General features: G+C 43.7%; 3 protein-coding genes across 4 annotated transcripts; 1 reads left to right on the top strand and 2 right to left on the bottom strand.

The window, feature by feature from the left end:
• The first annotated feature begins 403 nt into the window (after positions 1 to 403).
• arhgef3l (Rho guanine nucleotide exchange factor (GEF) 3, like) lies at positions 404 to 6,057 on the top strand. 2 transcript variants are annotated; one of them, XM_028994243.1, is made up of 13 exons: positions 405 to 1,148; positions 1,278 to 1,335; positions 1,676 to 1,738; positions 2,327 to 2,374; positions 2,482 to 2,577; positions 2,651 to 2,812; positions 3,582 to 3,644; positions 3,720 to 3,816; positions 3,897 to 3,973; positions 4,211 to 4,468; positions 4,743 to 4,913; positions 5,033 to 5,225; positions 5,325 to 6,057. In XM_028994243.1, the coding sequence occupies exons 1-13, from the start codon at positions 1,087 to 1,089 to the stop codon at positions 5,567 to 5,569; spliced, it is 1,593 nt and encodes a 530-aa protein (XP_028850076.1). In that variant the 5' UTR covers positions 405 to 1,086; the 3' UTR covers positions 5,570 to 6,057. The 2 variants fall into 2 exon arrangements, with proteins under 2 accessions (XP_028850077.1, XP_028850076.1); XM_028994244.1 differs by lacking the exon at positions 1,676 to 1,738 and having other exon boundaries at positions 404 to 1,148.
• A 1,220-nt stretch (positions 6,058 to 7,277) lies between these two features.
• On the bottom strand, positions 7,278 to 11,302 carry rhoac (ras homolog gene family, member Ac). Its single transcript, XM_028994247.1, has 5 exons — positions 11,086 to 11,302; positions 9,480 to 9,635; positions 8,935 to 9,055; positions 8,725 to 8,855; positions 7,278 to 8,630 (listed from the first exon to the last, which is right to left on the bottom strand). Exons 2-5 carry the CDS (start codon positions 9,633 to 9,635, stop codon positions 8,457 to 8,459), a joined length of 582 nt encoding a protein of 193 aa, XP_028850080.1. The 5' UTR covers positions 11,086 to 11,302; the 3' UTR covers positions 7,278 to 8,456.
• A 1,022-nt stretch (positions 11,303 to 12,324) lies between these two features.
• usp21 (ubiquitin specific peptidase 21) lies at positions 12,325 to 18,704 on the bottom strand. Its single transcript, XM_028994245.1, has 13 exons — positions 18,547 to 18,704; positions 18,145 to 18,411; positions 17,743 to 17,796; positions 17,447 to 17,564; positions 17,237 to 17,351; positions 17,038 to 17,160; positions 16,887 to 16,951; positions 15,806 to 15,909; positions 15,609 to 15,695; positions 15,139 to 15,217; positions 13,700 to 13,807; positions 12,894 to 13,008; positions 12,325 to 12,787 (listed from the first exon to the last, which is right to left on the bottom strand). Exons 2-13 carry the CDS (start codon positions 18,298 to 18,300, stop codon positions 12,700 to 12,702), a joined length of 1,212 nt encoding a protein of 403 aa, XP_028850078.1. The 5' UTR covers positions 18,301 to 18,411; positions 18,547 to 18,704; the 3' UTR covers positions 12,325 to 12,699.
• Positions 18,705 to 22,454: the final 3,750 nt, after the last annotated feature.

Genomic DNA, 22,454 nt, shown 5'->3' with positions numbered 1-22,454 from the left:
GCCTGGCTCCGACTGGACAGTCTGGTTTTATATACAGCTGTTTGTAATAGGATGTGAGACGCTTACACAGATCATCAAAAAGGCAGTTCAGAGACCAAATCTGAACTACTAGGTCAAAGATGCTGATCATGTAAATTCATCTGAGGGTGTCAAACTGTGCTTTCTAGAATGCACCAAGAAGTGTTGAACTGTATCTGCTGAACACGAACCTTCTGCTCTCTGTTCCTGGTTGCTGTCGGGCGGGGCCGCAGGGATGAGCTGGTGGCTGGTGCAGGATTATATGTCATCAGATGTTGCGTAATGGGATTTTTTTTTTTTTTTTTTTTTTTTTTAGACGAATCGTTGGCGTGGTCGCCAACAGCTGCTCAAAACCAGCAGCTGTCAGGCCCAGGAGCAGACGGGAGGGATTTATGGAATCAATTGGAATTCAAATTGTGTTTTGTAATCATGAATAATGAATAAGGAGCTTGTCTGTTATAAGAACGGAGGGGAACCTTTGGGTGGGTTACTGTGTTGATCCCCCACCGCTGCTCACACGGGGACACGGACACGTCACAGGAACTCAGATCACGGCGGACTTAAGCAGGACCGAGTGCGGGAAAAACATGGGCTGCACTTCCTGTCTCATTCTAGCCCAGGAGTGGTGGTTCACTGCAGCAGGCCAGTCACACCGTTTCTCATCATTTTAACCAGTTCCTGTGGACAGCTGACCAAAAGAGGGAAGTGGGTCACCAGGCGGCACCCTGCTTCCTGTAGCAGGTCGGGCTGCGGAGCTCGTACGGTCCAGGAGTGACTGCGAACTGCGGCGGCTCCGTCGCCCGGGCCTCCGCGCTCGAAGCCGAACGAACAGGAAGCTCGAACGTGTACAGGATGTGGCTTTCAAAAAAGCGCCCGTGAGAGGAAGAGTGGGGGAGGATTGGCTCTCTCGAACCTGATGCTCTCTGGCCCTCTTACAGAGCAGCTACAGGTGTCACGGCTGAGTGTGTGTGTGTGTGTGTGCGCGCCCGCCCATATATGATCTCTCTGTCCAGCTGTTTCGCGGTTCGGGGAGGCCAAGGTGCAGCAATGTGTTGAAACGCCAGCGGAATGGAGCCAGAAGAAGAGAAGATGGAGCCAGAGGATGCTGAGAATGAAGCCGTGCTTTCCTGGTAAGGCCGTGGTGTCGGGGACGCCGACTCGCACCCCTGCCGAATTACCGCTCACTGCGGTCGCTGGACTTTTAGCCAGATTTGGTGATGAAATAATCTTGTTCCTGTTGCGTTTATGCCCCTTTCAAGGTCTCCCGTTGCAAGGAATCGCCTCTCTGCTTGTACCGGTTTCAACGACTACGCAGGAGTAAGCCGTTCACATTTTCTCTCGCATTTTAGTACGCGGTTTCATTTCACAGCCATCATACCTCAATAAATCGCCAAATATTGTCCCCAACGCCGTTTGTTATGGCAAGGGTGCTAATGGTTCTCATAGGTTCTGAGATGAATGTGAATCATTAGAACCAGAAGGAGACACGTCATGAAATGACAGAGCGAGAAAAGGATGCGCTATAATGTATAAATGTACATACGCGGTTTTTCACGAACCCGCAGAAACGCACCGTGCTCCTTCTGGCAGATGTGCCTTTCAAGTCCAGAACAAAGAAAGGGGGCCATCATGCTTTATCTTGTGGGTTTCTTTGCAGAAGAAAAGGAAACAGGATCCAAAGAGTGATGCAGAGAGTTTAGCGAGAACTGCAGAGGACAATGTGAGCTGACCCCTCGAGCCGCACTCCCCGTGTGTCTCGGTGCTTCAGTACGATTGTGACTGAGCTCTTTCTCCTCGTTTTGGTCGTTTGGGTGCCTGTTACTCATCCCTTCCGCCAAATCACCCTTTTTAACCCTCTTTAAACATCAGACCTCTATACGACGAAGAAGAGAGCGGTTTTGTGGTGAACAGCATGTCTGCCACAAACCTGTACCCACAATGCCATGCAGAAGGCCCCCTGACCAGGAAGGGCTGTTTAGAGCAAGGCATGATGTGAAAGCTGGGCCAGGGACACGCCGTCAGACATGTTTTACTACACAGCTTCCTGTTTCATCTCGGAAACTCGGGTTTCTGTATCCGTTACTCGCTCAGTTTTGCCCTCATCCGCTTTCTCACCCTGTTCCTGACTTCGTCTCTGTGTTTCTCTCAAACGAGACGCTCCTCACTCCACACTGCTGAGGTTTCTCCACATATAATCACGACCAAACTCTTCACTGCAGCTTTCTTTTCAGTTCTTACGTAGAGCAAAACCGACCTTGTAAATAAGTTTGACTTGGTCCCGTGCTGACGTGGTTTTCCTCTCGTTTAGGACGAAGAGGACGGTGACATTGCTGGAGAGTTAATTCACGATTCTGAGGTGGACAGTGTGCCTTTCTTTATATAATTTGGTTCTTTAATGTTTTTTTTTTTTTTTTTTTTTTTTTTTTTTTTTTTTTATAAATTCCTCTCTCTTGTGGGCTGTAGGAACCCTGCAACAAGCGAGTTAAACCTGTTGCTAAAGGGACCGGGTTGCCTGGTTTCAAAGCCCCCGCTCTGAAGCGACTGGGACAATCTATACAGGTAGGTCCAACGCTCACGTCACATTGCTTCCATAAGCGCCACGGGAGATGAACCGGTTTCCCACGACTGCCAGAGATCCATCAGCTTCCGGACGGAGACGCAGCCGATGTCCATGCCCATCCGATCCAGACAGAAGGCCTCCTCGTTTCCACGGCGACGAAGCAGCCAGCTGTGGAGCGACACCGTGGACAACCCGAGCCAGGCCCTCAGCGCTAAAGAGATCAAAAGACAGGAGGTAGTGCCACAGGGGTTAAAGGTCGAAGAGGAGCGACCGGGCGGCTTGTGTGGATGGTCTGGGGTCAGATGCAGATTTTTATCTTTTTTTTTTTTTTTTTTTTTGTTGCTTTGCCTTTGTCAAGAAAACAGGAAGTGAGTTGGCAGGGTTCTCTGTTTCTGTTCAAGCTTCCTTACTGTGACCACCAGCACCTGAGAGAGGAGTTTATACCTGATTTACTTTACTTTTTGCTTCATTTAGATGTGTTTATTTTTATGCACCAATTTGCACCAGTGAATTTGTTTTTTGTTAAAAATATATCATCTGAAAAATTCCTTTGTGGATGACAGTTTGGTTTATGGTGGCCTAATGAAATTTTATTTGTAGACTTTGATGCATTCTTGAGGTTTCAAATTAAAACCAGCATAATTTTTCCTTTCCCAGCCAAACCGTTTTTCATCCACAAAGTATATATCAAAACTACCCAATCTGGCAACATGGCTCTGAACTACTCTCAGCTGTAATGGACACAAATGATTGGTGACAGAAAGCTGTAAATATACATGTTGTGTGACAGTGCGCTGAAAGCATGATGACAGGTAACCTGGTTGAGGGCCGTGGCAGAAAAAATGCCAGTTCAACAGCGTGGCACCCGCTTCGATGCGGATGTAAAGACCTCGTCCTAACATTGCAAAAACACAGCAAAATTTGAATATGAACTACAGGAAACATGCTTATAAGTAATATATTATGCTTCGCATATTTTGAAAATATTATGTATGCTCCACAGATCATTTACGAATTGACCCAAGGGGAAAAGCAACTCATTGAGGACCTGAATTTGGTCAAAAAGGTTTGTTGTTTGTCTGCAGCACTTGTCTGATCTCCATCCACCACGCTCAGGTAACAGTCTCTGCTGGGCCTGCAGGTTTACTACGAGCCCATGCTGAAGCTGGAGATAATGACTGAAAGCGAACTGGGTCAAATATTCGGCACGCTGGAATCCCTTGTACCTCTTCATGAAGGTAGGCGCACTCCTCCCACCGGCCTGCATGCCTTCACCTCGCTCTCCTCAGATGCCTTCTTTGCCGTTTGTGCTCTGCAGACTGCCTGGCTCGACTCGAAGGTCTTAGAGGATCGGAGAAGACTGTGGAGGCGGTGGGACCCACCTTACTGCAGTGGGTTAGTGTCAGTGGGTTCCATCAGCATTGTCCTGGTTTCTTTCAGCCTCCAACTTCCTTGTTGTGCGGCCACGGGGAGTCTGTCCAAACAGCGGCCATGAACTTGGCCTCCTCAGACCACCGAAGTTCATTCCAATGCAAATTTTAAATGTAGAAAATGAGGATTTTTTTTTTTTGTTGGAACCCTCACACTTTCTGATCTGCATTAAAACACCTGTCTGTCATATTCTCCTCAAAGTTCCCCTGTCTAGACGCCTACATCACATACTGCTGTAACCAGGTGGCCGCCAAGGCCCTGCTGGATCTGAAGAAGCAGGACCGGCGTGTGGAACAGTTCCTCAGGCTCTGTCAGGAGTCCTCATTCAGCAGAAAGCTGGACCTGTGGAACTTTCTGGATTTGCCGCGCAGTCGATTGGTCAAGTACCCACTGCTCCTAAAGGAGATCCAGAAATGCACGCCACAGGACCACCCTGATGAAGAAGCTCTGCCAGATGCAGTGAGTTCCACCTCTCAAAGAAGATTCGTGTTTTTTAGCTGCAGCACTGATGAGCTCTGAGGAAGGATATATAGTTGGATGCATGAATTGATGGATAATGGTTGCATGGCTGATTTTTGCATGGTTGGTTGAGTGGTTGGTTGAGCAGAAAGTTGGTTAGTCAATTATATACCAGGGGAAGTAACCAAGACAACAGAATCAACTTTTTTGAATCGTATGAGCTCAATAACTTCAGTGAAATTCAGCTTCCTTTCGACAATTGCCCGATCCTCAGTTGGAGATGATCCAGAACATTGTGGCAGAAGTAAACAGCAAGACAGGAGAGGCGGAGTGCCAGTTTTACAGGCGTGGTTTATGCTACCCTGAGGAGGGCCAGAGGGTTCCTGAGATCCAGCTTTCTCGCTTCATCTACTGCCATGGAGAACTGAAGAGCACCAAAGGACAGGTGATAGCAGCTGCAGTTCGCATCACAATTATAGGAAAAGCTTCCGGGTCCTCAAAGAAAATTCTGCATATCCAACAGACTATGGTGTACGAAGTCTTACTATTATACTGTTCTTCCAGAAGCTCCATGTGTTCCTCTTTGAGCTGGTTCTGGTGCTGACTCGGCCCGTGGTGACCGACAAGGATGGCATGCTCCAGTTTCAGGTGTATCGCCAACCCCTTCCTGCTGCCCACCTTCTGCTGGAGGACATTCCAGACGGAGAGCCTGTGAGTTCTGGATCCTTCCGTGGTGCCTTCACTGGGAACGATAAAGGTGAGCTGCGCCCGTTTTAGTTGGGCCAACTCTGTGTACTCATATCTCACTAATCTTGCGTTTGTCTTCTTCTTTGCCAACTTCAACTGGGTTCTGCAGTGAAGAATTGTTTTCGAGTGAGCAGCAGGGGGCGCTCCAAGGCTCAATCTCACGGTCTCCAGGCCAATGACTCTTTCAATAAACAGCAATGGATTTCATGTCTGCGGCAGGCCATGGTGCAGTCACGTGACAGGGAGGCTCAAGCCAGCCAATCAGGGCCGTCATCGCGGCTATCACCTGATCCTGACCTCTACAACATTGCAGAACTCACCATAAACTCTGATGTGGACATGCAAGAGACATAGAACATGCCTCATCATGGAGCGGTACACAAACTTGTTTACAGGGAATACAACGTGATTACTTATAAGAGTACGAAAAAAATCCGGTGGCACATATGTGCATAATGAATGAGTGAGCAACTGTATTTATTTTTTTGTCATTTTTTTTGTCAAGCACGGCACATGATGACGCACAACAGAATGTGTCCTCTGCATTTAACCCTGCAGTGGACAGCCATGAAAGGCGTCCGAGGAGCAGTGTGTGGGAACGGTACCGTGAACAAGGGGACCTCAGTGGCACCTTGAACCTGCATCCCCTCAGGCGGACCTTGCCGAACAGATAGTTTTAAAAGTTTGAGGAGGGTGTAGTCCTCCGTCATGTAGTTGTAGTGGATTTGGAATGTACCATGTCTGATCATGTCTGTCTTCATCTGATGCAATGCTGGGTTTATAGTAATGACTCCATACAAGCAGTCTATTCTTTTAAAATAATAAACTAAATATTTTTCCAAGTGAGCATCCTCGAGCTGAATATGACAGCATTGAATGATAATACTGTGGTTTCAAATTCATATTGGAGCCAAGACACCCTGCTGTCTTCTGTGATATATGGAGAATGATCTCTCCAGCGGTTCAGTTCTGATGCTGAAAAAACTTTTGATGATGAAGAATGTTGGTGAACACCACGGAAGATGTATTTGTTATCTGTCAATTTGAGTTGTCTGAAAGCAGGGATGTTGCATTTAAATAATCCATCAGATTATTTTTTTTTAGGTCTGTTTCACCTATATTTGAATTTTCATTGCCACAGAGGAACAGAATAGATTAAATAAGACCCTCTGCCTGCCACGTTTATACCGGTACTGGTTTGAACCCACAACCTTTCAGATACGCTTCCTTAGCCACTTGGCCACCACTGTCCCTAAAGTTGCCAAACCACCAGGAACAATGTAGATCACATTGAACACCATGGAAAAATCCTTCCTGCCCACTGCTCACACCCCGACAAGAATATACCATACCATATTTATTTAAGTGAAAGTGAATTGATTTATAGTGATTTATTGTAGGAAACTTATGTACTTTTACATATAAGTAAATCCATTTCAGACAGCCCCTTATGTGGACTGTACAGCTAGCCCTGCATTCAGGTTGCCGAGCGGTAGGAGAAGAACGGCGTATGGTGTAGTCCCGCAGGTGGTCTGCGAGTACGTATTTTATTTCTCAGTATGCTGACATGGGAAAGGGGGATAGCCAATAGGGAAGCCCTTTGTAGGATTACACCTATGCGGATAGAATTGGAGTAACATTCCCAGTAATTTAGCCAACTAGTCTGGGGGTGGGGCATCACTCACTGTACGCTGTGATTGGCTTACAAAAGTAATCACTTGGAGGATTTCTATAAAAAGAAATCAATGGAAGGATTATTTCACCTATGGTATAGAGCATAGTAATATTCCAGAAAATATTGTAATTGCATGAAAATATTTTTATAGAAATTTGGCACACAGGAAATGTGTACACTGCATGTTCAATGCAGTATTTAAACTGTATTACCTTTAATCCACAGTAAACACACAGAACACAAACAGCATAATACTGTTGACCAAACTTAAGTCAGCTTTATTGTAAGCCAAAGGAATATGGTGCAGAGAGGTGTTTTATGAAAAGTCTTTCTGTTCCATACATATTTGCAATGCATCTTCAGAATAAAACTGCAAAACAATATATGTGCATTTCATAATGGTTTTATTTACCTTTCAATTTTTTTAATTTTCATGAAAATTAAAGTTGAGTTGCTTAAGAGAAGTAAACTGCTTCAGGAAAGTTTTTTCCAGTAGAATTTCACACAGGGTTAAATATACAGTACAAGCATGGAAAGAAAACAAGAGAATAATATAATTACTGAAAATAATACTAACAGTAATTAACAGTTTATTAAAATATGAAGAAAATGGAGGGAGTATCGCACTGAATTAGACAATAGATCACCAACTTGAAATTCCACCCAAATGCCAGGAGTAAAGAAAAAAAAGCCATTTAAAGTTTGAAAATTTTATATAATCAAGTACAAATGTCATAACCAGAACTGACGGAAGGAGTTAAATGTCAGGAGTCAGTCTTTATGTAGCATACAGTATAAGCTGTATTCCTCCAAGAACATCAAAACAAGTGATCAAACCAAGCATTTATTTAAAAATCTACACACAAGCAAGCTTATAAACCCCTCTTTCATGAACATAGAGCCTAACTCTTGAATAAATGCAATGTAAGAAAAAAATATATAGATTTTTAAACAAATCTAAACTTCAACATGGTTTAAAAAGATCCAGGATTTCCTGTGCCATCTGCCACCAGAGAAGAAGCACTTTAGAGAAGGCAGGATACAAGGGCACACCCACCCGTACAGCAACAACATCCCTGTGCTTACACAAAGCAAGACAAGCACAACACATCCGTACAAACACATACATTCATATACAAACGTACTTACAGTCTCTCAGACACAAAAAAATGGTGGGCTCCTGCTGTAGATAGTATGTAAACTTATGTATAGCCAATTGTCATAGAGCCATGTATAAAAAGTGGCGCTGTAAGGGTTTAGGAATTTTAAATAACTAACAGGAGGGGGTGTCATCCCAGTTTTTTCCCCCCTACATAGTCTTTCCTAAACATTCCTCCCTAGGACTATTGGAGTGAACCAAAAGGTAACCAATTGCCTCGACACCCAAAATGCTTGTCTGCCCATGCCCTGATTACATTCATTAAGGCTGAAGCCACTTACAATGCTTCTGGCCGCCTTTGTGACAACCCATCCAATATCGACACTATAATGACAACTTGTCCCCTTCCCTTTGAATCCCCTTGGCCTTGTCATCCCATTCCCAGATCCCCACCCTTACAGAGGCCTCTATAACAGTAGGCATGTGCTCTTCTTTCCACGTTTTTTGGCCTGCAGTGCGGCCCTGGTGGCCATCTCAAACACCTCCCTAACGCCATCTTTTGTCTTGGCAGAACATTCCAAATAACCAAAAGCATTGATGCGGTTGGCCATATCTCTTCCTTCCTCTGGCTTTACAGGTTCCTGTTCACAAAATAAACAAACAGATTGTTTTTGAAAAATTCGTTTTTTCCCCAAAATGTAATGTTCATCATTTTTTTTTAAAGTAAAAGCTCACCTGTTTCATTTTGGCAAGCTCCCGTCGTGTATGCTCATCATTGCGCAAGTCTTTCTTGTTGCCCACAAGGATGATTGGGACATTCGGGCAAAAGTGTTTTACTTCTGGTGTCCACTTTTCCGGAATATTTTCTGCAATGAGAATAAAACCGTGTTTATAGCTGCTCAAGCAAGATGAGGGAGAAAAATAATTCTTTAACATTATACCTACCCAAACTGTCAGGGCTGTCGATGGAGAAACACATTAATATAACATCAGTGTCTGGGTAGGAGAGTGGCCTTAATCTGTCATAGTCCTCTTGTCCAGCAGTATCCCATAAGGCTAGCTCCACCTAAAAATGACAAGAAAACATGAATTCTACCATCTTTTTAAAAAATGCCCAAAGTATAATTTGCTAATGCTGCATTAAGAGTAAGAACAGTGTACACTGCATGTTCAATACAGTATTTAAACTGTCTTACCTTTTATCCAAAATAAACACAAACAGCATGTTACTTTTGACCAAACTTAAGTCAGCTTTATTGTAAACCGAAGGAATATGGTGCAGAGATGTGTTTTATGAAAAGTCTTTCTGTTCCATACATATCTGCAATGCATCTTCAGAATAAAACTACCGATATCCCATAAGGCTAGCTCCACCTAAAAATTACAAGAAAACATGAATTCTACCCTTAAATATAATTTGCAAATGCTGCATTAAGAGTAAGAACTGGGTTAAAATACCACATCTTGTGATATTTATGCATGTTGTTTACCTGTTTTACATCCACTTCTATATCAGCCACATAGTTCTCAAACACAGTGGGCACGTAGACCTCTGGGAACTGGTCTTTGCTGAAGACAATGAGCAGACAGGTCTTTCCACAGGCTCCATCCCCCACAATCACCAATTTTTTACGGATGGCGGCCATCTACAGAAAGACAAAACAGTGTTTACGGAGAGCCCACAAAACTATTCATGCTTATAACAGTGCCACACAGCATAAACACGAGAAAAAGAAAATGAAGTCTCAAGTTTAGTCAAGCTTGAAAAAGGGGTACTTTAAAGGGCAAAAATAAAACATAGCAGAATACCACAATTGTAAAAAATTAAGGAACCAACTGATTGTAAAGGATTTGGATGAAAGCTGAATTGTACTGTTAGAAAAATAGCTGTCATGGGAAATGTTAAAGGTTCCTGAACACTAAGCACCAGAAAATACATTTACGTCATAATTTGCCCACCACTTATGCATTTAATGACGTGATCATAAAAGCGGCATAAAAGCAGGCGCCATCCCTCCTCAAGCATAAACCGGAAGTGAAAATACAAACGTCTCCTCAAACCGGAAACAACGTTATGTTTTAACGAGGATTAAAAACCGTAACAGCGTTAATCTACGATATATAATTACGTAGTGAGGTTGCGGATACGGTGTCTAACTGCGGTGTGGGAGAAATTAATATTTATCATTGCAATATAAAGTGTGATAAAATTCCACACGGATCAGTGAAATGCAGGCCTAACGACGCACGCCGCGCCCAAAGCAACTCGAAGTAAAAGTATATTCTGTTTATGGGGAAAACATTTGGAAACGCCATGCAAAACGAACGCAGGCATTTTTAAAAAGGACTCTCGTCAATGACATCACGGACATAATTAACAGAGATTCATCAGGCCACGTCGGTTGTTAATGTTCACATACGTTTAAAGATAATAATCCAACAAAGTCCAAAACTGAGCGGCTACATCACAATAAAGGGGGACACGGGAATCACATTCACTGCAGGAACGCTATAATAAAAATAAACGTGGGGTACTTTTTTATCGTTGTCCGAGGGAGCAGGACAAAAGACAAAAAGAGTATTTTGTCTTTCGACCTAGCTCGAACAGGACGGAGTTTGTTCAGCGTTTCAAACTTCTTCAAAGCGCTTTGTTTTCCTTTTTCTTCCCACTGACCACAGCATTAGCGGAGGAGAGTTCTACTGAATTCATGTTTCTTCCATAACATGATTATGTAAACATGTTGCCACAAAATAGGGAAATGTTAGCCAAGGTAGCTTAGCCGCCTAACGACAATCATACTAGCATGAATAATATAGTCAAGGAGAAAAATAAGTTATGGTCGCAACCTCTCGTTGTATTCGATATACTTTATTCTACACCGGAAATTTAGGGGGAAATCATTTTACTTTACTGAGACATAGCTGGCTAGGTTAGCTAGCCAGATATGCTAAGCGTTGCCCAAGTCCGGCAAACTTAAGTTGAGGCGGCATTGCGGCTGGAGCTCCAAACGCCGGAAAAGCGCATTCTACAGCGCCGAGACGCGCTCAGGCCAATTCCGACAAACCCTCCATGCAAAGCAAAAACTAATGTTTTACCGCTCGTGTTTCAGACGAAGCCTTTCTTCTTTCCTCCTTTCCCTGCCAGGCGTTTAATCCCCGCCGCCCCCTTCGGTAAAGCCACGCCACTTCACCCGCCCTGCGGTCCCAGCGTCTGCTCCACTGCCCGGGCAAACATCGCCACGCACCACACCGTCACTATCCGCCGGGTAGAGTAGAAGAGTGTACCTCATTCACATGCACATTGACATAAATCCAGCTGGTTTTAGGCAAGTGTGGAAGAGTATCCCGGGTGTAGAACAGTGTAGCCAGCGGGTGTAGAAGAGTATACCCGGCGGGTGTAGAACAGTGTACCCGGCGGGTGTGGCTACACTGTTCTACACCTGCCGGCTACACTGTTCACTGTTCTACACCCGCCGGGTATACTCTTCTACACCCGCCGGGTATACTCTTCTACACCCGCCGGGTACACTGTTCTACACCCGCCGGGTACACTGTTCTACACCCGCCGGCTACACTGTTCTACACCCGCCGGGTACACTGTTCTACACCCGCCGGGTACACTGTTCTACACCCGCTGGCAACACTCTTCTACACCCGCCGGGTACACTGTTCTACACCCGCCGGGTACACTGTTCTACACCCGCCAGGTACACTGTTCTACACCCGCCGGGTACACTGTTCTACACCCGCCGGGTACACTCTTCTACACCCGCCGGCTACACTGTTCTACACCCGCCGGGTACACTGTTCTACACCCGCCGGGTACACTCTTCTACACCCGCCGGGTACACTGTTCTACACCCGCCGGGTACACTCTTCTACACCCGCCGGCTACACTGTTCTACACCTGCCGGCTACACTGTTCACTGTTCTACACCCGCCGGGTATACTCTTCTACACCCGCCGGGTATACTCTTCTACACCCGCCGGGTACACTCTTCTACACCCGCCGGCTACACTGTTCTACACCCGCCGGGTACACTGTTCTACACCCGCCGGGTACACTCTTCTACACCCGCCGGCTACACTGTTCTACACCCGCCGGGTACACTGTTCTACACCCGCCGGGTATACTCTTCTACACCCGCTGGCAACACTCTTCTACACCCGCCGGGTACACTGTTCTACACCCGCCGGGTACACTGTTCTACACCCGCCAGGTACACTGTTCTACACCCGCTGGCAACACTGTTCTACACCCGGGATACTCTTCCACACTTGCCTAAAACCAGCTGGATTTATGCCAATGTGCATGTGAATGAAAAGTGCTGGGAATACAGGTGAAACAGTACATTTAATCATATGTGAGAGAAACATGTTAAAAACTAGCTGTACAAACAGCTTTCATAATTTTACATCTTATCTTATCACAGCAGACTCAGAAACCATAGTCAGAATAACAATAAACAATACAACCACAAAAAGACATGAATAATCTAATATATGTATATATACACACACACATACATATACAATATTCCCATATGGGAAATATTAATAGATGTGTTCTCTTCAAATAAACAGAATTCATGACTGAAAAGAAGACATATTTACAGAAATCTTGCCTTGCAGTAGGACACGGTTAATACAAGGTTGCAGATGCAACCTTAATTTAAAACTACACATTATTTGAAACATTATTGAGCTGCTTCATTTTCTCATGGCACTGCTGTCCAGTTGATAGAATAGGACGTAGGCTTGGTTATTCTGGAGTTTGTTCTCTGGTATTGGGGTTACACTGCAAGGGAAAGTGACATCACTCAATCAATCTTGGTTTTAAAGTCATCTTTATCTCAGTCAATGATTGTCAAATGGTCACTTTCATTATTTTATTAATCCCTTACCTGGAATCATTGTAACAGCACCATCCCTCGTCCTCTAGACAGCAAGCTGTGTAGTGACCCATATTTACTGTGCCAGAATGGTTGCACACCGCATACAGGTTATACAGTACTGGACCTGTGAGACATACGTATTGGTGCCCTTTTTTACGTCACAGATGTAAAAATGTGCCTGTAATATTTAGTGCTGTGAAAAAGTATTTGCCTCCCCTTCCTGATTTCACACAAGTTTAAATGTTAGACAAAGATACCCAAGTAAACACAAAATGCAGTTTTAAGTGACAGAGAAAAATACTTTCCAATCCTACATGGCCAGATGTGAAAAAGTAATTACCCCCTAAACCTAATAACTGGTCCAAAATATTTAAGCCATTGCTGGTGTGTTTTGTATCATTGTTTAGCTCCAGAATCATCATTTTTTGTAGAAAACAGAATACACAGTCCCCTCAAATCACAGCAAGTCATCGAGGTCCTGAGGCAGCAAAAAACCATCACACTCCCACCACCACGTTTGAGTGCTGGTATGATCTTTTTCTGAAATGCGGTGTTACTTTAATGCTACATGTAACGAGATTCACACCCAAACTTGAGTGAGGTTGGTGAACTTGAACTCAAGAGAGAAAGAAACCAGGAAGGGGACAAGTATTCTTTGACAGCACTGGACACATAGAGATACAGTTTTTATCCAATGCAGCAGTTAAATATGTGTTACCAATTTAGTAAAACAAATAATTGACTATAAAGTTGTGTAATCTCTTCCAAGCTCTAAATGTGAACCATGCTAAATGGCACAGAAGCCAGTTTCTTACCACAATCTACTAGCCCATATGGCCCAAGGTCCAGTTTGGTCAGGGGGAAGGAAACAAATACAGTGCTTTTACAGATGGAGAATCTTGTCATGGCAAACCGGTTCAGGTCTGATGAATGAAGTCAAGTTAATTCCCATTTCAAACATCATCAACGCTTCCTCACTGATGCACAACCGTGTTTCTTGTAGTATCCTCTGCAGGAATGTGATCACTCCAACCTACTTGAGTGATCAGTGGGTGAATAGCCATATTGGTGTTACCTTTGTGGAGCACGGATGTGGTTTTTCATTTGTGACTGCTAATACAGTGGGCCTAGACCAGGGGTCGGCAACCTTTAACACTCACAGGGCCAATTGGACACCTTTTCCACAAAAGTGAAAGCACCAGGAGCCGCAAATTTTATTTGTAAAATTAATTAAACATTGCATATGTTGCTTTTACTTAAATGCTATGTAGAAAAAAACTAGGCTAGTGTGTTGCAGGGTGGTAGTAGCCTAGTGGGTAAGATACTCGCCTGTGAACCAGGAGACCCAGGTTCAAATCCCACTTACTACCATTGTGTCCCTGAGCAAGACAGTTAACCCTAAGTTGCTCCAGGGTGACTGTCCCTGTAACTACTGATTGTAAGTCGCTCTGGATAAGGGCGTCTGATAAATGCTGTAAATGTAATGCTTGTGAATTTTTTTTTACGCAAAGAAAATAGTTGTGGGCAGGGGTTTGATCACATGTTTAATCACCCAGACAAGTCTAAACACCCGGCTAGACATGTTCGGAGAAAAGCTAAATCTACACAACTTATCAAGTGAGAGTGAAGTGATCATTGTGAAACACTGCAGCACAGCACAGGCTGCACACAATGAAATGTGTCCTCTGCTTTTAACCACCACTGCCCCAACTAGGCCACCACTACCATACACTCAAATTAATGTCAACAAATGCAAACCATTAAACACTATATAGTTCAAATAACTGATTAAACACATTGCATTTTAATGTCACATGATTTTGAACTACAATTTAAAAAAAACTATGGATAAAAATAAAGCTGCAGTGTAAGGATGAACTGGTTGCCGACCCCTTGTCTAGACCCTACTAAGCCTAGACACGAGTGCCATACAACACACCACTTTACCCCACTTAAAAAAATTGCATTTGAATGATGCTACTGCAGAGAATGGACAAATCACTGTATTGTATAGAACATTTCTGGCAGTCTAGAGTCACTGTCTATTACATTTCTAATCCGTAAATGTATATTACATTACAAATGCATATTTCCAGTATGCAGTGTCCTGTAAATTGAATTGAATCATTCATTTTTTCAGTAATTTGTGTCTGTTCGGTAAGTTGATCTGGATAAGTGTCTTTTAGGTGAAGAACTGCAAATGTAATAATTTGTGAGTAAACTGTAAGCCATGATTGAAAACCAAAGTGGATACGGATGACAAGCACTTTGGGGAACCTCTGAATAGTCAGCCGCTTGGTGCTCTCTGTGCGACGACAGCATCTCTCACACATCTGAAATACACAAAAAAAAAATACACCATAGTCAGAGTTGTTGTTTGACATCACACAAGGGTTTGATACATTTACATTTACAGCATTTATCAGATGCCCTTATCCAGAGCGACTTACAATCATAAGTTACAGGGACAGTCCCCCTGGAGCAACGTAGGGTTAAGTGTCTTTCTCAGGGACACAATGGTAGTAAGCGGGACTTGAACCTGGGTCTTCTGGTTCATAGGCGAGTGTGTTACCCCTAGGCTACTACCACCCCTACAACCATACATCCTTGATACACCCGAATGAGGCTTGTTCGGCTAGGTGTATTAAGTTGTGGTGCACTGTGAATCTATAGTGACATCCTGGAAAATGCAAGTAACACATGGTTGGATTAGTTTGGACGTACCGGTGCATTCTCCTCATCTAGTTTTTCTTCCTGTGAGAAGAGGTCGAGGCATTCCTTCAGAGAAACAGAATCTCTGGAAGTACTCCTCTAAAACAACACACACACACACACACACACACACACACACACACATCAGATTGATACAGATACACATAGAGTGTATAAGCATTTGCATGTTAATTGTAGAGGTATTGTACCTTTGGAATGGGAAGCGACAGGTCATAGAAAACATCAAATGTGTTGGAGTAGTGGGAGCAGACCGAGCAGTGCAGGGAGCTGCGCAGCTGGCCGGAGAAGAGATCTGGTCAAGGGTGAGATGGACAAGGCTGCATTAAACACTGCGCTGCTGCGATAAACAATATTAATATTATTGTCAGTATTTCCAACGTCCAGACTAGTAAGTAGGCTGTCAATAATATTTAGCCATTTACATTTACACAGATCATTTTGTCAGATCACATTTTTTGTGGGATATATTAGGCAGCAACTGAACATTAAGTCTTTTTACAAGTGTGGTGGAGCTGAATAAATGGGCAAATATAAGGATTTAAGTGACAAGTGCCAGACTGTGATCGCGGTCCCTGGTCTGCAGATACAAAGGTGAACCGGTGACTGGGGTCAACGGCTCACTGGTGAATATGGAAGCGTAGGCTGGCCTGTCTTGCCTGATCCAATAAAAGACTAACTAGAACTCTTGAATGCTTGTTCTGATAAAAAGGTGATAGAACAGTGTTTGCAGCAGAATGGTCAGAACAAGGCCTTGGTCTGATAAATCATGTTTTCTTTTACATGACCAGGATGCAGTGTGGGAAGAAGGCAAGGTGCCACCTACATAAACATTCATGTAAATGATATTCCCTAATGGCTCGTTCAGCAGAATATTGTGTCATGCCGCACTTCAAAAGTGGGTAAAGATGGCCTTGAAGAACACAACAGCTAGTTTGAAGTGTACACTTGGCCTCTGCGTTCTTTATTTCTCAGGGATGTACTGGACAAACAAAATCGATGAATGGAGGCAGCACCTCAAAATGAACTACTCAATGCATGGATGATCATAATGTTATGGCAGATCTGTGTAGTCTTCCTACATGTGACAAACAGTGCTGTGGCATTATAAAATGTACTATTTAGACAGTTACTAGAAAGTATTTTAGGAATTGAGAATAAAAGTTCATTTGACTTTTGCAAAAATAAGTCAAAACTGTGCTTGTGTTTGTTGTTCCCTTCCTGAAAATCCCAACTTTGCTTGAATATTGCAGCATCTCTGTCAATTCTTACCAACAATCCTGCTATCGTCCCTCTCAAGATACTTCTTCCACATGGCACCAGCTTCTTCATCGAGTCTGGTGGACAGGGGAGTTGGACACTGTCAGTAAAGGCTAAATGATAAAGAAAAATGAAGTTCTGATCCCTGATATTGATTTCAAACCTGAATCGGCTGTATTTGGTTTCTTGTGTGGCCATTGCCGCGAGGCGCTGAAACGGTCGCCGATTGATCTCTGTGTGCAGCCTGTCCAGAAGAAATCGCAGGAACTCCTGAGCATCCTGCTGACTGAAAGAGTAAAGAGAATGGATGAATGGATGAATGGATGGATGGATAGATTGAGAGTATGGATTGCGAAACATACCTATAGCCACTGAAATAAGGCACAGCTTCTTTGAATATCCTGTAGAACCTGGATGGACTGACCACTGCATCTCTACTCTTCACATCCCACAGTCCCATCAGCACTTGGGTGAAAGCTAGGCAAGGGGAAATTACGAGCGATGTGTGAACCCAGAATCTAGAGTCCGGTCCTGAAACAGCCTGTGAAATGCGGTAAGAACTGAAATGATACCGTTCATGAGCTCAGGCTCCTGTTTGGAGCATCTGTCTTGCAGGTACGCTTTGGTCAGGCAGTAGTCCCTGAGGCCACGTGTGTGTGAGAGACACTGGACCACAGCATTGAGGAAACACTGAGAAGCGTCAGGAGAGAGGGCTTGCATTAGCTACTACACACGGAACAAGGTGGCGTGCCAACAACACGAAAAAAATCACAAGCACTTCGTCTCAATGGCCTTTGACGGGCCCTGCAGTCGACAATAGGTGCAATAGGGGTCAGAGAAGGACTGCTATTGATTTGTCCAAACATACCGTGTTTCCTATATTTTTCAGTCCAACTTGTCCGCTGCCCAGTGAGAGTTCTCTCTGCAAAGCCAAGGATAAGAAATAGGCGAATGAAGAACCCAGAATAAAACTGGCTAATCTGCATGCTAATCTGTCTACATGCCATCTTGTCCCCCAGCCAACAAAGTTGTATGTCCATTTATAGCCCTGTAATCCCATTATGATGAGAGGGACGGCACTCACTACAGAGGTCAAGGCAAGAAACCTTTATCCTTCAGGTGGACATACACGTGTGCATGTCACTTTGTTTTTTCTTTTAAACATTTTTTTTTACATTAAGGTAATGTCCCCTTTTTTAAGCCATTGTTGATATTTAAAAAATTAGAAGGTAGAAGTGGCGGGACAAGAAACCAAGACCACTACACCCACCTCTTTGTCGGCGACCAGCAGCAGTCCCATGAGTGAGGTGTACAGAACAGACTGGGAAATATCCACATTTTCTGACTGGAGTCCATTGTGAGCCATCAGTGAGCGACGCAACGCCTCACATGAGTTCTCTGCCGTGGTAGAAGCAGCTCCTGACATGGGTCCCTCCGATTCAACAAGCTCAGACAGCGAAAGTGTTGTGTTTTCTCATTCGGGTTCTACTGGGCGGGCATTCCTCTTTCCGTATGACCTCCTGTTCTGGAGAGTTACCTGTGAGAAAAACATTATACAGGGATATAACTTATACAGGGATATCCAGGGGGTTAACAAATACAAAGGAGACATAAGTGGCATAAAATAACTTCCATTTGATTATTCTGAATTGTAAAATTTCACAATTCTCACCTTCCGCTTTCCAATATTAGTTTTCCAGTCAAACCCCATGAAATGCCCTGAAGAATCTTCTCACAGCATTGAGAAGCGGACATCTCATCCAATTCACCGGCTCCTCACTCAGCTGCCCTTGCTCTGCGGGTGTTCAGACAAACGCGAGAACTTAATAGGCACTAATCTTTCCTCCCTCTATAGTTAGACCACACCATCTCGGACCGAGGGTGTGAGCGAGTGATGTTGGCAATGCACCTTTTTCTTGATTATATACACAGAAAAATGCTCAAGTCTTTATCAAACCCTGTTTTTAGTCTGTGTAATTAAAAGGCTGGTTATTCAAGTTTGTAGTACATAGATTCCATTTCTAAAACTTTACAATGCCGTTTTTAACATTTTGGCAGAAATGGAATACACTGAGGTGTAGTGGTTGATCAGCTCAGCGCAAAAAACCCACAAAGACATCATCTTCCATTTATGCTTTAACCTGTGTAGATACTGCCTAGCAGATCTCTAGGATTACCATATCCAGAAGACAGTACAGTTGTGCCTTCACCAGAACATCTAGATATTTGAATTATTCCCAGAGGAAACTGCTTATGTAATGACCGCCACAACACACAAGGACAGAGAGACACAAGACACAACATTTACATTTTCAGCATTCAATAGGTGCCCTTATCCAGAGCATCTTAAAACCAGTAATTACAGGGACAGTCCCCCTGGGGACGCTCACAAACACAATGGTAGTAAGTGGGGTTTGAACCTGTCACTTTGTGGTCTTTTGGTTCTAGATGTGGGTAGTAAAGAATTACATTTACTTGTCATTTACGTGTCACTTGTGTCACTCCATTATATTTACTTGAGTAACTGCTCTTACTTTGCAACCTTTGGCAACACTCAACTTGTTACTTTTTTTATTTTTTGGACATGTTTATTCGGTATTTACAGGATAGATGTACAATCACTTTAAGGTATTGTGACTTGAATTTCACTTCAAAATACAAAAACAACTTAAGCAATAAAAACAAATGAATAAATAAAAGAATAAACAATTAAACATTTAAATAATACCATAATACTATAATAAAGACATGTGATTTAGAACAAACACACACACATAGACTTGAAAAACCCAACAGAGCCAAGACCATTCTTTATTAATTTTTTAGAAATATAACCACCTCAAAACCCTAATTGACACACAAAACCTTTTCTCTCATATCTGGAGATAAGTGATCTATAAAGGGCACAAACTCGTCATACACGGAATTACAAATGGCAGATGCATCTGACTGCAGTGCGAAAACCAAAGGTCACAGAAAGCGTACAGAATCCCAGTCTGTCATATAGACCCTCTTAGTGCATGAAAATATAGTGTTAAATTAAGCCATAAGCTAAAAAGACCACTTGTTATGGTGGATCCTGTGAAGACCGGTCACACCAGATGACGGTTCCCGTAGCTCGGATTGCAGGCCACATCCCCTTGATTCCCCGCCCCTGACTTCCTCCCTATTTAAGTTTGCCTGCATCAGTGCTGGGAGTGAAGGGAGTGGTTGTGCTCCGCCACTCGTGTTTGGTCTTGATCTTGGGGGGAGTTGGTTATGACTCCCCGTCTTGTATGTGGTGTACCATATTTGTAACAGTCTTGTGTTTGTCTTCAGGTGGAGGCGTGTGGAATGTCCCCTTTTCCCATTTCCACTTCCCCTGGTTCAAAGTAGAGCCCTTTGTATTAGTGTGTTTCCAGTGTAAAACAAGTCCTTTCTGTGTTGGGACACCACTATACATTTTCTGTAGAGGAAGAAATTGCCCTTATTGTGTGGCTGTTTGATTTAATATATCAATGCTAACATATATAATTAGCATATATAAAATATGTCTAAATAAAACCTGGTAAGTGTTGCATATAGAAGACTGCTGCACTTCAGAGCAATTAATGCACAATAATGCTCATTTATTAATACGAGAGTATAATTAGGTGTAAAAATCACGGTAGGCCAACTTTCACATGTGATTCATGAAGCTTCGCGATATGAAGGAACGGAAGAGGAAAGAAGAGTAAATTCTGAAAAGTGAAATTTGAAATCATTACATTTACGCCATTTATCAGACGCCCTTATCCAGAGTGATTTACAATCAGTAGTGACAGGGACAGCACCTTAGGGAACACCTTAGGGTTAAGTGTCTTGCTCAGGGACACAATGGTAGTAAGCGGGATTTGAACCTGGGTTTTCTGGATCATAGGCAAGTGTGTTACCCACTAGGCTACTACCATCAAATTACAACATTTACATTTACAGCATTTATCAGACGCCCTCATCCAGAGGGACTTACAATCAGTAGTGACAGGGACATTTCAGATCACCGTGGCTGTGAACAGCATTGGTGTAACTCCAGCTGCGTTACCATGATGCAGTTTACACTTTCCTAGTAATGTATTTAGTATATAATGTATACTAGTAATGTGTTTAGCTTAGTTGAAATGAATTTAGGTAGAAAAGAAGTGGTCCGGCTTGAAAATCACTACTCTAAAGTATTAAATATATTTTAATGTGCTCCTTCATCAAAACAGAGACAAATGTAAACTTGATCAATTAGAAATTTATTAAAACAGATTATTCAGCACCAAGCACCAGCGGCCTCCAGGAGAACGCAAATGTCAGCGTCCATCTTCAGTCTCCCATCTGGGACATGTGGCTGATGTCCCAGATGGGAGATGTCCCAGATGGGATTAGGCCTTTGCGCAATGTTGTATTTCCTCTCCCGTCTGATAACAGCGCCAGATCTGCAATGGCTAATTATGATGTTGTTGCTTTTATTTAAGTCAGTCTCTTTCATTGTTTAACCTACAATGTCAAAATCACATTTATTGGTGAACACAGGAATATAACTGTATAAAAGCATAACTGTATAAAAACAATGACAATATAGAATATATTCAAATCCTACATACACAAAAATACAAAGATTTCAGATTGCTGAGGTAATACGGGTGTAACAGTTCAGTTGTTTAGGAGGGTGATGCCGTCTGTCCGTCAGGAAGCTGGTGACCTGGCAAGCAGCAGGTGACGTGTGTTAAGGAGGTTTGGGACAGTGGTGTTAAAAGCCAAACCACCAAACCACCTTCTCCACCTAGAATTGGCTTTTCTGAAAGTGAAAGGGAAGTGTGCAGGGGAAGCTCATTGTCGCGTAGCAGTCGGTGTTTCAGAATACTATCTTAGCTTTAATCATGTCATCCCATTACGGTCAAAAAACTGAGAATGGTGCTCCCATTTCTGCTTTCTGACAGTGTGAGTGGCTCCACCCACTCCCACCATGCTCATAACTACGCACACAGTGTGTGTAAGAGAGGGGACTGGTCCTGTGCGACGGTGGGCGTGGTCTCTTTTCTAGTACCTGCTGCAATTTATCGCCACCCTCTGGAGGCCTCCATGAACAACGCCGAGATAAAGTTGTTGGACCTCCGCCTGCGTGGTTGATGAGTGCCACTGACAAGGGACAGTCACCGTGGAATCAGAGGATTCCTCCGCCGTTGCCCTGGTAACCAGTGTCTGCTCCAGCCTGCCAGCAGCTACCTTGCAGACTTGGGGGACGCCATTCCCATTTCAGCGCTCTCATCAACACCTCTTCAACAAAGAGCTCCCACAGACATTGAACCCCCACTTCTCGGCCCCACTAAGGCGGTTGGTCGAGGTTGGTGGCGCGGACCATCCCTGCCTGCTCGAGGCAAAGGGCAACAGCCAACGCTTACACTTCTCCTCTCCAGGGAAGGCAGTGTAGTGCCTAGCCACGTGGCTGGGACCAAGGCGTGGTCGTCAGTTGACTACTTCCACTTCTACTTCTACTTCCACTTCCACTTCTACTTCTACTTCTACTTCTACTTCTTGCTTCTGTTACAAATGAAGCGCGGCAGAGCGGCGATGTGG

Source organism: Denticeps clupeoides, chromosome 10, assembly GCF_900700375.1.
Source record: "Denticeps clupeoides chromosome 10, fDenClu1.1, whole genome shotgun sequence".
Lineage (NCBI taxonomy): Eukaryota > Metazoa > Chordata > Actinopteri > Clupeiformes > Denticipitidae > Denticeps > Denticeps clupeoides.
This window is presented reverse-complemented; position numbering and strand designations above follow the sequence as displayed.

Bases quoted from the DNA above. Each gene is read 5' to 3' on its own strand.
- rhoac (XM_028994247.1), bottom strand. From the start codon at position 9,635: ATGGCCGCCATCCGTAAAAAATTGGTGATTGTGGGGGATGGAGCCTGT. The intron at 9,056-9,479 runs GTAAACAACATG...TGTCATTTTTAG, and splicing joins TAGAAGTGGATGTAAAACAG to GTGGAGCTAGCCTTATGGGA. The intron at 8,856-8,934 runs GTAGGTATAATG...TTCTCATTGCAG, and splicing joins CGACAGCCCTGACAGTTTGG to AAAATATTCCGGAAAAGTGG.
- arhgef3l (XM_028994243.1), top strand. From the start codon at position 1,087: ATGGAGCCAGAAGAAGAGAAGATGGAGCCAGAGGATGCTGAGAATGAA. The intron at 1,149-1,277 runs GTAAGGCCGTGG...GCCCCTTTCAAG, and splicing joins AATGAAGCCGTGCTTTCCTG to GTCTCCCGTTGCAAGGAATC. The intron at 2,578-2,650 runs GTAGGTCCAACG...CACGACTGCCAG, and splicing joins GACTGGGACAATCTATACAG to AGATCCATCAGCTTCCGGAC.
- usp21 (XM_028994245.1), bottom strand. From the start codon at position 18,300: ATGTCAGGAGCTGCTTCTACCACGGCAGAGAACTCATGTGAGGCGTTG. The intron at 17,565-17,742 runs GTATGTTTGGAC...GACGCTTCTCAG, and splicing joins TGAAAAATATAGGAAACACG to TGTTTCCTCAATGCTGTGGT. The intron at 15,910-16,886 runs GTAAGAATTGAC...ACCCTTGACCAG, and splicing joins GGACGATAGCAGGATTGTTG to ATCTCTTCTCCGGCCAGCTG.